Source organism: Pan troglodytes, chromosome 3 (assembly GCF_028858775.2).
Source record: "Pan troglodytes isolate AG18354 chromosome 3, NHGRI_mPanTro3-v2.0_pri, whole genome shotgun sequence".
NCBI classification, from domain to species: domain Eukaryota; kingdom Metazoa; phylum Chordata; class Mammalia; order Primates; family Hominidae; genus Pan; species Pan troglodytes.
In genome coordinates, this window is record NC_072401.2 from 84240270 (window position 1) to 84253235 (window position 12966).

The following is a 12966-nucleotide window of genomic DNA, read 5'->3' on the forward strand; positions in this document are numbered from 1 at the left end:
TCAAAAGAACAAAATTCAAATATAATGATTAATTTAGAATCTAAGTAATAGTTCATGAAAGTTTAACATTTATAATGGTTCACATATCATGAGATACTAACTATGTCGTAAAAAACTGCCTATCCTAAGACTAATAAAAACAATAAGTTGTTGTAAGATAAAGTTCAGAGTTCTGTAACAATTTCATATCACTTTTTGGAACAATTTAATGGCATTTGAAAGGTAAGAAAAATTTTAACATTGAATTGACACACAAAATTTTACTAGAACCGAAAACATTTAATAGACATTTAATTTTATATCCCCGTACAACTGTATTAGTTAGGATTTTCTAGAGAAATTGAACCGATAAAGTATAGATTATTCTATCTGTAGAAATTTTAAGGAATTGACACACAATTACAGGGGTTGGTAAACCCAAAATCTGCAGGGAAGTCGGGCAGACTGGAGACCCAGGGAACATCTAATGTTGCAGATCAAGTCTGAAGTCCATCTGCTGGCAGAATTCCCTCTTCTGGGAGGTCATTCTTTGCCTATTAAGGCCTTCAACAGATTGGATGAGGCTCGCCCAAATTATGGAGGGTAATCTGTTTTACTCAAAGTCTATTGATTAAAATCTTTATTTCATCCAATAAATACATTCACAGAAATATTGAAAATAATATCTGGCCGGGCACGGTGGCTCACACCTGTAATTCCAGCACTTTGGGAGGCCAAGGCGGGAGAATCACGAGGTCAGGAGATTGAGACCATCCTGGCTAACACGGTGAAACCACATCTCTACTAAAAATACAAAAAATTAGCTGGGTATGGTGTCGGGCGCCTGTAGTCCCAGCTACTCAGGAGGCTGAGGCAGGAGAATGGCGTGAACCCGGGAGGCGGAGCTTGCAGTGAGCCCAGATCGCGCCACTGTACTCCAGCCTGGGCGACAGAGCGAGACTCCATCTCAAAAAATAAAAAATAAAAATAAAAAACTAAAATTAAATTAAAATAATATCTTAACAAACATCTGGGTACTGTGATCCAGGCAAATTAACACAAAGTTAACCATCACACCATTCTTATAAAATGCTATTCAATTTGTTCTATGAAATAATTCAGGCATATGAAAAATATATATAACAGCTAGTCTTCAAAGATGGCCATCAAATGAATCATATCTCTCAGTATTTACATCTTTGTTATCCCCTCTGCATGAATCTGGTTTGACCCTGTTACCTGCTCTGACCAATAGGATAATGCTCTGTGACTTTCAAGGTTTGGTCATAAGAAGTCTTCAGCTTCAGCCTAACTTGAAATGCTTACTTTGGGAAAACCAGCCGGCATATAAAAAGTCTTACTACCCCAAGACCATCATGTTATGTGGAAATCCAAGCTGGCTAAGTAAGTAAGATGGGGGAGGTGGGGGAAGAGAGATCTCCAGCCAATTCCCCCTGTCTATCTGAAGCACCAGTCATGTGAAGCAATAAGCTATCTTCAATGCCCAGCTCAGTCAAACCTTCAAATTATGCCAGCCCCAGCCACTATCTAACTGCAAGGGGATGAAGGACCTCCAGGGAAAACCACCATATGAGCCTAGTCAAACTATGTGCACTGTGAAAGAGTATCATAAATTGTTTTAAGCTAGAAAGTTTTATAGTGCTTTGCTCCACAAAAGAAAATGAATATAAAAAAAGTAACATAGTGAACACCTAAGTCCTGACCACCAGATTTAGCAAAACTTAACATTTTGCAATATTTGCTTGAGATATTTTTAATGAGATAAAGCTTACATAAAGAGTTGAAATAGTCAATGTTTCCCTTATTTCATTCCTCTTTCTGCCACAGATACCCATTATCTTGAATTTGTTATTAATTTTTTCATGCAAATTTGTTCATATGGCTACATACATACCTACAACATGCATAATGGTTTTTTTATGTTTTAAATTTTATATGAGTATTTGGCTGAAGGTATTATCGTTATTGAGAGAAAGTGGTTTGCTCCCTGATGCACTAGAAGCCAATAGTATGTCACTGAGTTTTTGAGAAAAGAGAAGCTTTTTATTGCAATTTGACTAACAAGGTGACATGAGTCCAGCTCAAATCTGTCTCCCTGTACTGGCTTTAAGGTAGTAATTTTATTAGAAAAAGTTTAGGGGGTGGATTCTGGAATTAGCAGGAGATTGGTGGAAGGAAAGAGAAGGTCTGGAAAGTCCTTGGGCACGCACAGTTATCTCTTCATGCCTCCTCATGGGTCCCATGTGCAAATTTGGGAGGAGTTAGTATGAAACATGCAGTGAATATTCAGGCTGTGACGTCAGCATGTCTGTTCTCTGCAAAGTCTATTTCAACAGCCATATTGGCATTAATCCATTTTAGCTAGTTTTGTTATCTTATAAGCAGAGGGAGTTTTAGCACTGTTTCTTTTTTTATTCGTTATCTTGTAAACTAAACAATTTCTGTCAGTCACTGGTCTCTTCAGCTCTTTGGAGAATGATTTCTTTGTTTTGCCTCTTGCTTATTTTGTATACATTTACTCCTGATATATTTATATTGAAACATATATCTTATTTCCTTATTTTAATTGTTGTCTAGTTCTCTCTTTACACCACAATGTAATGTATCCACTTCCCTGTTAAATGACATTTAATTTGTTTCTAAGTTTCCACTATTACAAACAACGTAACATATTTTAGATGTCTCCTCATGAACATGTTTGAGAGTTTCTTGGAGCTATAAAATTTAAATTAGATGGTTTGGTCATATGGTATGAATATGTTAAACTTAAATATATTGGCAAACTGCTTTCCAAAGTGGTTCTATTAGTCCCTTATCAGTCTTGAAACAAGACATGACATTATATTCATCATAAAATAAGCACTTGGCAACAAATTTAACAATGTTTAAATGGCCATCAAATGAATCATACCTCCAGTATTTACATCTTTGTGTATCCCCTCTAAATAAACTATATGGGTTAATTTGGGGCACTATCAGTAATGCATAAATTATCCTTGCAAACCATTACTATTAGGTGCTGAAAATAAATCTGTTTCTTAACAATAGTATCATCTTTTTCAGAAACTAAAAATTCGCACATACCATACATATACACTAACATAATTAAAGGAATGTTTCTTGTAATAATTAGTACTCTGTACTAATTACACACAATCACACACACCATCTCACACACACAATCACTGCTCTTTGGAGTAGCACTTCTAAACTTATTCTGAGAGCTTATTTCAGAATTCAAGGTCTGATGAATAAAATAATGCTTCACACATTATTAGGCATTTTCAGTTGAGCCTAAAAGTAGTTATTAAATGTATTACTTGGATTGTATCCCCTTAAATTGTATTCTTTCCACTTTTTTTTTTTTTTTTTTTTTTTTAGACAGAGTCTTGCTCAGTGGCCCAGGCTGCAGTGCAGTGGCACAATCTCAGCTCACTGCAAGCTCCGCCTCCCGGGTTCACTCCAGTCTCCTGCCTCAGCCTCCCGAGTAGCTGGGACTACAGGCTCCTGCCACCACGCCCGGCTAATTTTTTTGTATTTTTAGTAGAGACGGGGTTTCGGCATGTTAGCCAGGGTGGTCTCGATCTCCTGACCTTCGTGATCCACCCACCTCGGCCTCCGAAAGTGCTGGGATTACAGACGTGAGCTACCGTGCCTGGCTGGCCTCCACTTATTTTAAAACTTCAGACTTTCAAACAAAACAAAAGCTAATATTGAATAACTAATATTTCTGAATGGAATTCAAATTAACGTGAGATCTTGGAGACTATTAAATATTGATATATTGTCTTAATGTCCAACTTGATCTCAGAAAATTATAAAAAATAATTAATAATCTAAAATACATACTATAATAGGTGACTTTCCAAATTTCATGTGTAAAGTTTATTCAGATAGTAGTATTGTCACAATTTTGTTTTTTTTCAAATAATTGCACTGAAATATCTAAATCTGCATTAACTATATGGCAAAAAATTCTTATTTTGACAGCAGTATTAACTGGTATTATGAAATGTTTACTCAAATACAATATGTTAAATTCTCCCAGATTAGGAAACCCTTGTACACTGTTGGTGGGAATGTAAACTGGTACAGCTATTGTGGAAACGATATGGAAGTTCCTCAAAAAACTAAACATAGCACCATCAGATGACCTAGCAATCCCTCTTCTGAACATACACCCAAAGGAAATAAAATCAGCATCTTGTAGAGATATCTGAGCTCTAATGTTTATTGCAGCATTATTCATAATAGTCAAGATATGGATACAACCTATGTGTGTCCATCAGTGGATGAATGAATAAACTGTTATATGTATATGTGTATGTGTGCATATATATGTGTGTGTATATATATACATGTGTGCGCATACATATATATACACACACATCTATATGTACAGCTTTGTAAAAGAAGGGATACTGCCATTTGCAACAACATGGATGAACCTGGAGGACATATAGTAAGTGAAATAGACCAGACACAGATAGCACAGAAAAATAAATATGAAATGATCTCACTTATTTGTGGAATCTATAAATAGTCAAATACATAGAAACTGAGAGTAGAATGGTAGTTACCAAAGGAGGGATGGTGGGGGGGGGGGGGAATTTAGGAGATACAGCTTGAAGCGTACGAAGTTATAGTTATGTATAAGAAAGTTATTATTATTATATATTATATAATAATATGTTATGTATAATAAGATCTAATGTACAGCATGAGGCCACAGTTAATAATATTTCATTGCACACTGAACAGTAATTTGCTAAGAGAGTAGATTTTAGGTACTCGATCCTCACACGCAAAAAGTAACTATGTAAGGTGGTGGATATGTTAATTTGACTGTAAAAGTCATTTTGCTATATATTTATATCAAAACATCTTGTTGTATACCTCAAATACATACAATAAGAAATGAGTGAAGATAAAAAATCTATAACTAGACAATGATAGTAGGCTGGTATACAGGTAATATTTCAGTGGAAACACTGTTTTAATACAAATGAGAAAAGGCATTAACTAAGAGACTATTAAATCAATTCTTCTCACCTATGCAAAATACGAGGGACAGAGAAATTCATTAACATAAAATTGTCAATAGCTTCTAAATTCTTGGAACAGGAGCATTTCAAACTGGGCCTATATCTACAAGCCTTCAGAATTTAAAGCAGTAATTCACATCAGTACCCTCCTCAAATGGTTACAATTGGTTCAATATTTACCAGAAAGAATTAATGAAAAAAAAAGAGGAACAGGTTGAACCCTTTCAGATTATTTAATTTATTATCACTCAAATATTTTGCATACCAAGCTCTTTTGACATATGATAAATTGACAATAAATGGGACCAAGTACCCGCAAGAGACTTACAATCTACATGACAGTCTATAGAAACTGGCAATGGGGAAGCTTATAAAATGGGATAGAGATTTTTATCACACATTAACTACAAATATTCATTCGCCTGTTTGGTCAAATGTTCTAATATTTGAGTTATCTTTTATATTAAAATGTTGGTCCATACTACAGTTGTCCATGGCCTATAAGAACTTGATGAGAGATAAAGTCTCACAGGAAAATGCACATACTTACATAAACACAAGATTTTGTGTTCATTTCCAGGGCATTTCATAGGCACTGTGGGCTTTAAAGTGTCCATCCTAAGATGTTAGCAGTTGGGTTATCTGTATTATTTGCATCTTATTATATCCGAAGTAAACTCATTTGTTAAATTTATAAAATGTGACTGGCTTAATATAGTGATATTTGGGGATAGTGTACTTGGGCCCAATTCAAATTCCACTAAACCTAGTAATCAGAGGCTTATATCAACTTAAAGAAAAAAAAAGGTATACGTATGATTTTAACACCTTCCTATTTCTGCACAGCTACACAGACAATAATAATAATTCACTGACAATCCTGGGCTATCACAAATAGGAGTTTACATGGGAAACAATAGCATATTTATATTCATAAGTTAAAGTAAATTATAACTTTTCAGAATGTTAGATTTCTAAAAAAAAAAAAAACCTCAAGTTAGCAGGCAATATTTTTTAAAGATTTCAGGCAGTGAAATTCAACATATATCTTCTTGAAGTAATACAAAAGTGGCATAAATAAAAGACTGTGAAATAAAATGAAAAGAGATATAAATGCCTTTAGTATTATCTTCAGCTGAACTTAAATACTATAACCCAATTAACAAAAATATAACTACTCTGAAAGAATGTTCTTTTAATTTGAATATAATAGTTTCACAGATTTTAAGTTTGAATTTTAAAGATACGATATGTAACTGTTTCCCCAAAGCCATTATTTTGGTTTCTTAATTTTTTGATATGTGTATTTTTAAAATGAAAATTGCAAGGGAAAGTGGTTTAGAAAATACAACTTTAGGTTTTAGAAAGTATAGGAAAAGGCTTACAAATGTAAGGCAGTGGCTTACATCTGTCATACCAGCACTTTGGGAGACAGAGGCAGGAGGATCACTTGAGACCAGGAGTTTGAGGGTAGCCTGGTGACATCGCAGAGCCCCCATATCTCTACAAAAATATAAAAATATATTAACGGAGCATGGTGACACATACCTGTAGTTCCAACTACTTAGAAGGCTGAGGTAGAAGGATTGCTTGAGCCCAAAAGTTAGAGGCTGCAGTCACTATGATGGTACCACTGCTCTCCAGCCTGGGCAACAGAGCTAAATTCTCTTTTTAAAAAGGTAGGAAAGTATTAAGATTAGAGAAATAATATAATATGTGGAGAATCTGTGGTGACTAATGCTTTCATGGCATATTTGGAGGATACACTAGTTCTTCCATTATTTTTCCCAAAAGAGAGAGCTTGAAAGTCATCCACATTCATAAGATGGATCTGGGAACAAGCAATTCATTGCTTTGTTTAATTGTTCTTTCAATAAATATTTATTGACATTCTATGTGCCATGCACTGTAACAGCAGATAAAATAAACACAGATGAGCAAAAATTACCTAGCCCAGGCCCTCAGAGAGACCACAGTCTATGAGAAAAGAATGATAGAGGTGGGATTAGGATGAAGTTAACAAATTCTATGAAGAAAGCAGTACAGAATACAGAGCACGGAGCTCTAGCTATTGCCCACGATGAGCACTTTGGGCTTTCCCTTAGAAAGAAAACTTGAATCCAGACGTTTAAAATACACAAAAAAACCAAAACCCCTGTCTAATACAATGTGTTCCCTCTTCATACACGTCCACTAGTCATCTCAATTTGAACAAATCATCAGAGTTCCGACTAGAACCTAATTGGTGTTTGGTTCCAGGATATGGGAATTACTTAGCTCATTGATCCATCATATGAAAATTTCCACATGCATCATTACTAATTTGAAAGACGCTTTTCCCCCTTGGAGCCAATAATTAATGTTTCCAAAGATCTATTGGGAATGCTTATCTTTGCTCAGTAAAACACTAAAGATATAGAGCTTAGTGTTCCCTTTCATGTCACAAGGGAACTAATATTTGTCCCCCTCCATTTTAATTTATGTATCCTTTCTCTCCATACCCCACCTTCTCCCTCTCTCTCTCTCTCTCTCTCTCACACACACACACACACACACACACACACATTTTCTCTTCCCCCCCCCCCCCCCCCCGCACTCTCTCTCCAGCCGTCCTTTCCCCCTACCTAAAGCAGTCAACCTCTGGAAGTAAGTCAACTCCATTCTGAAAAAGAAGAGTGTCGCAAGAAGTGAAAGTGATTTTCACCAGAGGTCGCTTGTCTCCACCTCTCCCCTCCTCTCCAGAAAAGGATGGAGCAGCAAAGCGGAGGGTGTGCGCGTGTCTGGTGGAGGCGGGTAAAGAAATGGGGTGTCTTTAAAGCAATAGCTTAGCAAATACTGGGACTAGAGTGCGGCTCGAGTCCACTTCCCAATAGTTTGGCGAGAGTCCGCCGGGTGAGCTGCAACCCCTGTTACCAGGAAGAATCTTTCTGCTTTCATTGCTCTCCCTACCGCCCCCCATAACACCTGAATGGGAGGGTCTCAAAGGTGGTTTGAGCCCGGACTTGATCCCCTCTCCTCACCACCGCTACCACCCGACGCCCAGCAGTCCCCGTCACCCGCCCTTTCTCCACCTCCAACCTTGACTCTGGGTACAAACAGGTCCTCGCACAACCTGATGACAGAGGAGCTTCATTGGTTAGATCCAAATCCCAGCGGAAGGGAGGGGGCCAGGAGGTAGGAGGACGAACACTGCTGTGGGCGGGGAGCCCACTTGGGGTCGGGGGCTGCGAAGCCGGAGGAGGGGCGAGAGACCCCGGTCCTCATCCCCGGAGTTACAGTCGGAACAAACTTGCCGAGTCTTGCAGCGCAAGCGCGCGGATACGAACCCCAGAACCTTCAGCGCGCGGGCACGAAAGGGTGTGGAGCGGTATACATAGCTCTACATACACATTGAGCGCTGAGCGAGAAAGGAGGGGGCGAGGAAGGCAGGTTCCGCCTCCCCTGGCCCCGTGCACACACACGCCCACCGCGGCTCGGGCTGGCTGAGCGCGGGCGAGTGTGAGCGCGAGTGTGCGCACGCCGCGGGAGCCTCTCTGCCCTCTCCTCGCACCCTGCTCAGGGCATCTGAAGAGCCTGGAAACGTGAACAGGCTTGAAGTATGGCATGTTGCAAAGATGGTTTCTGCCAAGAAGGTACCCGCGATCGCTCTGTCCGCCGGGGTCAGTTTCGCCCTCCTGCGTTTCCTGTGCCTGGCGGTTTGGTGAGTTCTCTGGGGTGCGAGGAGGTGGGCAACGGAAAGTGGAGAAATGGCTAGCTCCGGGACCCCTTTGGCCACTCGCTCCTCCCTGGGAGGACTAGGTCTTCTTATCTCAGCTGTAAGAGCAGGGGCCGAAGCCAGGCTTTTCTGTGACCGCATAGATGCGGAGAGCACCAAGGGCGCAGGATGCAAGAGGCGTGTGGGCACTGGGGGTCTTGTGGCGGGGCGCGCTTTTCCTGACCATTTCTGTCTTCTGCATCCCAACCCCCAACCTCCTCTCCTTTAGCTTGGGGCAAGCGACTCTTTCCCTAGAAAACAAACCTGTTTGCACCTGTTCTCTGATGAATTCTTAAAATAATCTCCTCCGCCCCCGTTTTTTTTTTTTTTTTTCGCTTGCAGTTTAAACGAATCCCCAGGACAGAACCAAAAGGAGGAGAAATTGTGCACAGAAAATTTCACCCGCATCCTGGACAGTTTGCTCGATGGTTATGACAACAGGCTGCGTCCTGGATTTGGGGGTATGAACGATTTCAAACGCGCAAGTGTGTCCTGTCTGTCCCTCTCTTGGTCTTCCTGTCTGTCTGTCTGTGGGAATATCATTAGGTATGCCTCACGTGCAAAAATAAATCTCTCTCTCTTTCTATCTCTCCTCTCTTGGTGAGACCTATGACAAGAAGACCGCCTCCACCCGTACTTTCCCATCTCCCTGCCCCCTCAGAAGCTTTGCCTCTCCCCCACACTAATTACCTCCCGGGACCTGACTGCTGGGTGGGGGAGGTTGGAGAGGAAGAGTCAAAAATGGGAACTCTGGGCTCAGCTGCCTGGACGCTCTTCGCTGAGAATAGTTTCCCTGAACCTGGCCACTTCGCTCAGAGCAGGTTGCATTGGAGGCAGCTGAACCGAAGTCCCTCGTCCTCCCACGTGTCCATGCCTATGCCAAAACCTTGGCCAATGTTCTACCTAGGACATAAATCTGGGGCATGAAGCTGCCTGCTCTGCTAGAGAACCCAGTCCTTTCCTTTTCTCTTCTACAGCAGGATGCTTTTTTTTTTCCCCTTTCTTTTTTGGTGATGTGTCATTTGCTTTCCTCCTAAGACTTTAAAGTTAGAGATGTTTCAGCTTGCTTTCTTCAACAAAAGAAGTATAAAGGACTTAATAGAGGTACATCCATTAACAGCACTGTTGCTGTTTTTCATATTCATATTTCCTTTGCATATATAATGGAAATCTATGTGGCAAGCTTTGCGCTAGGTACTAGGTCCACAGAAATATTAAGATACAATTCTTAACCTCAAACAGCTTCTCAGTCCAGTTCAACGAGGACAAATGACTTGCTAGGGTCCCATTCATAGGTTTGGCCCAGGTCCTTTGATCTCAAAGTCCCTGTTTTTTACAGTACACTGCACTAATTACCCTTCAGCAACTGAGTTGAACAGGATAGAGATGCTGCCTTAAAGGAGCTTACATTCAAGTGGTAACAATAATAACAGCCAGTAATATCGTATTTATTTAATTAAATGTTCACATATACCAGGCATTTTGTAGGCATCACCACTCTGTTTAACCCTCACAACAAAGCTTTGAAAGCCATTACCATCCCCACTTTACAGATAAGGAAATTGAGGCTTAGAAAGATAAGTAACTAGTCCAAGTTCCAAGTTAGTAAGTAGGAGGAGAAGGATGTAAACCCAGAGCAGGCTGTGTATTTAAAAGACAAAGCCGTGCAGATGGGGATGGTATCAGATGCTGTGTGATGAGTATCATCTAATATTAGAAGCATGGAGCAACTTTATACCTCCTATTGAGGGTGTGTAGGAGATGAGATGTTGGGAGAATGGAGAAAGTAAGAATGGGGAGCAGGACTGCCTGTGATGTGAAGTAGGAGTATGGCCTGGGGCTAGAAACTCTTTCTAGCCTTCACTTGAAATGTCAAGTTTAAAACCTTTATGGGCAGATAAAGTAGGGTTGGGTGTTTCTTTGGCATCTGGTCTCATTTAACAGATGGGGACACTGAGGTTTAGAAAGGGAAAGTGTTGTATATAAGGGCACATAGTACATCAATGATAGGATGAGATCAGGTCTTCTGAATTCCAAACCATTATTTTCTTGGATTTTATGAGAAGGTTATGGGAAGTCATTGAGGGTATTGATTCAGCATTTGTATATTTCTTTTTTTTTCTTTGAGATGGAGTCTCGCTCTGTCACTCAGGCTGGAGTGCAATGGCGTGATCTCGGCTCACTGCAACCTCTGGCTCCCAGGTTCAAGTGATTCTCCTGCCTCAGCCCCGCGAGTAGCTGGGATTACAGGTGCAAGCTACCACACCTGGCTAATTTTTTTAAATATATTTTTTGGTAGAGATGGGGTTTCACCATGTTGGCCAGGCTGGTCTCGAACTCCTGACCTCAAGTGATCCACCCTTCTTGGCCTCCCAAAGTGCTGGGATTATAGGCGTGAGCCGCGCCAGGCCAGCATTTGTATATTGACTGATAAGGATAGATGAGAAGGATGAAAGTTTCTCCTGCTTCTTTTCATGTTGCCTCTCCAGGGATAGGTTGCCTACACTGCATTTGCCTTCATGCAAATCTGAAAAGGGGTGAATCATTTGTCAATGCATGATCTTCCATAAGTGACTGGGAAATTACCATTTTAGATCAAAAATTGTGTTGTGGAGAATCGTTCAGATGATGTGATACCATTTAAGGCAATATTATATCAATAAAAGAGGATTTATCTGCCCATAAAGGTTTAAACTTGACATTTCAAGTGAAGAAAAAAAATAAGAAAAGTATCCAGTCCTATGTAGTTTAAATATTCATCAGAAAATTGATATACCAAAACATAAATCAAAGTGAAAAGTTAGAACTGAAACTATATTGTTTGATCATAAATGTTGAAAGTTAAAATAAGATGTGCCCAGCTGGCTATAATGCAAGCCGTAATTCAAAAGGAAGAAGGGATCCATTGTATATGGATCCTTTTTACCATCTACTCTCTCCCATTGCATAATATTGACAATACCATAAGTCAAAACATATATGTGAGCCATTACTGGGTTTTGGTTAATCGTAATTCTACCAAACGTCTCAAGGACATTATTAGTCATCTAATTTGTCACTGCCAAATGATCTGCATTACCCACCTGAAAACATTTTTATAGTTTTATGGGAAAGGGTCGAATTAACATTACTTCCAGCATTACGAATTGATTAACCATTTAAACATTTACTAAATAGCATAATGTGGGTTTTGTTTGTTTGTTTGTTTGTTTGTTTCTTGGCTTTGCTGATAAATGTTTGTGGTAAATGTGATTCACTTTTTAGAAGTGGGTCATTCTCTGTAAATGTGTAGTATTCCAAATGTGACAGAGAAATAGTGATTCTCACCTGCAGAAAATGTGTTTTCTGTTTATATGAAGTTGTAAATGTGTACCACTGAAAACAATGAGAAACTTCATCATTAGCACAGACTCTTAGATACCACAAATCAGATGCCTTCTATAATATTGGATACTCTGTGGAAAGTTTGGTATTTTCAAAATAAAATGAAAACAATCCAGATTTTGACTAGTAGGCTATAAATATGGATTTACTTCCTGGTTCCTATAATCCTGCTTCTGCTCTTCATGGGGCATTTACTTTATATCTGTTTATACAACTTTGCTGTGTTCCATTTCAAACAAAGCTAAAAGCAAAGATTTGAATTGAAATTGGATGGTTTGTGATTGCTCAGTAGGCCAGGCAGGGGTTGAAATAGATTTGGAAACTAAATTACATATTTTTAACTCAGCAGCACAGCTTGCGATAGGGAAATAAAAGGAACTGAAATGGTTTCCTTTTTTTACATCCCTCCGGGATCTCCTTTCCCTTGTCTCCTACATTCTCCCATTGGAGAAGAAAAGGGGAAAAGGCGAGAAGAGAGGGAAGGAGTCATGGTGACAGAAGCTGGTTTCCGACTTCTGAGAGGATGTAGTCCTCTCAACCTCTAATAAATCAGTTGCCATCATCCTGAAGTAGCTTGCACCTGTCTAGACATAGCACACAAGTGAAACCTTCCACAAAGGAGCCAGAAAATAATCCCCTAGCTCTCGTTCACTTTCAACACTGTTACATACTTTCTCAAAAATGCATTGCTAAGGTATTTACTAACTACCAGGAAATGGTTTAGGAAACCTGCCGTCACTCATTTTCCGTTTATTGAAGGGTTGCACAGCCTTTCACGCATCT

At 39.5% G+C, this 12966-nt stretch overlaps 2 protein-coding genes across 4 annotated transcripts in view; one reads left to right on the plus strand and one right to left on the minus strand.

Annotated features, from left to right (window-relative positions):
* The window catches only part of GABRB1 (gamma-aminobutyric acid type A receptor subunit beta1), a 436422-nt gene extending 428243 nt beyond the window's left edge, over positions 1-8179 (minus strand). The window contains exons 1-2 of one of the 2 annotated variants that reach the window (XM_054683169.2): positions 8124-8179; positions 7670-7707 (exon numbers count right to left, since the gene is read on the minus strand). The gene's annotated coding sequence lies outside the window, so the exon portion shown is untranslated. Of the gene's footprint in view, positions 1-7669; positions 7831-8123 lie in introns of those variants that run through there. The other variant, XM_016951795.4, reaches the window with a different exon arrangement.
* Positions 8180-8502: 323 nt separating this feature from the next.
* Positions 8503-12966, plus strand: part of GABRA4 (gamma-aminobutyric acid type A receptor subunit alpha4) — a 74598-nt gene continuing 70134 nt past the window's right edge. The window contains exons 1-2 of one of the 2 annotated variants that reach the window (XM_526774.8): positions 8503-8745; positions 9142-9260. In XM_526774.8, coding sequence (XP_526774.2) covers positions 8660-8745; positions 9142-9260 — 205 coding nt within the window. In that variant the 5' untranslated portion in view covers positions 8503-8659. The remainder of the gene's footprint in view (positions 8746-9141; positions 9261-12966) is intronic. The other variant, XM_054683168.2, reaches the window with a different exon arrangement.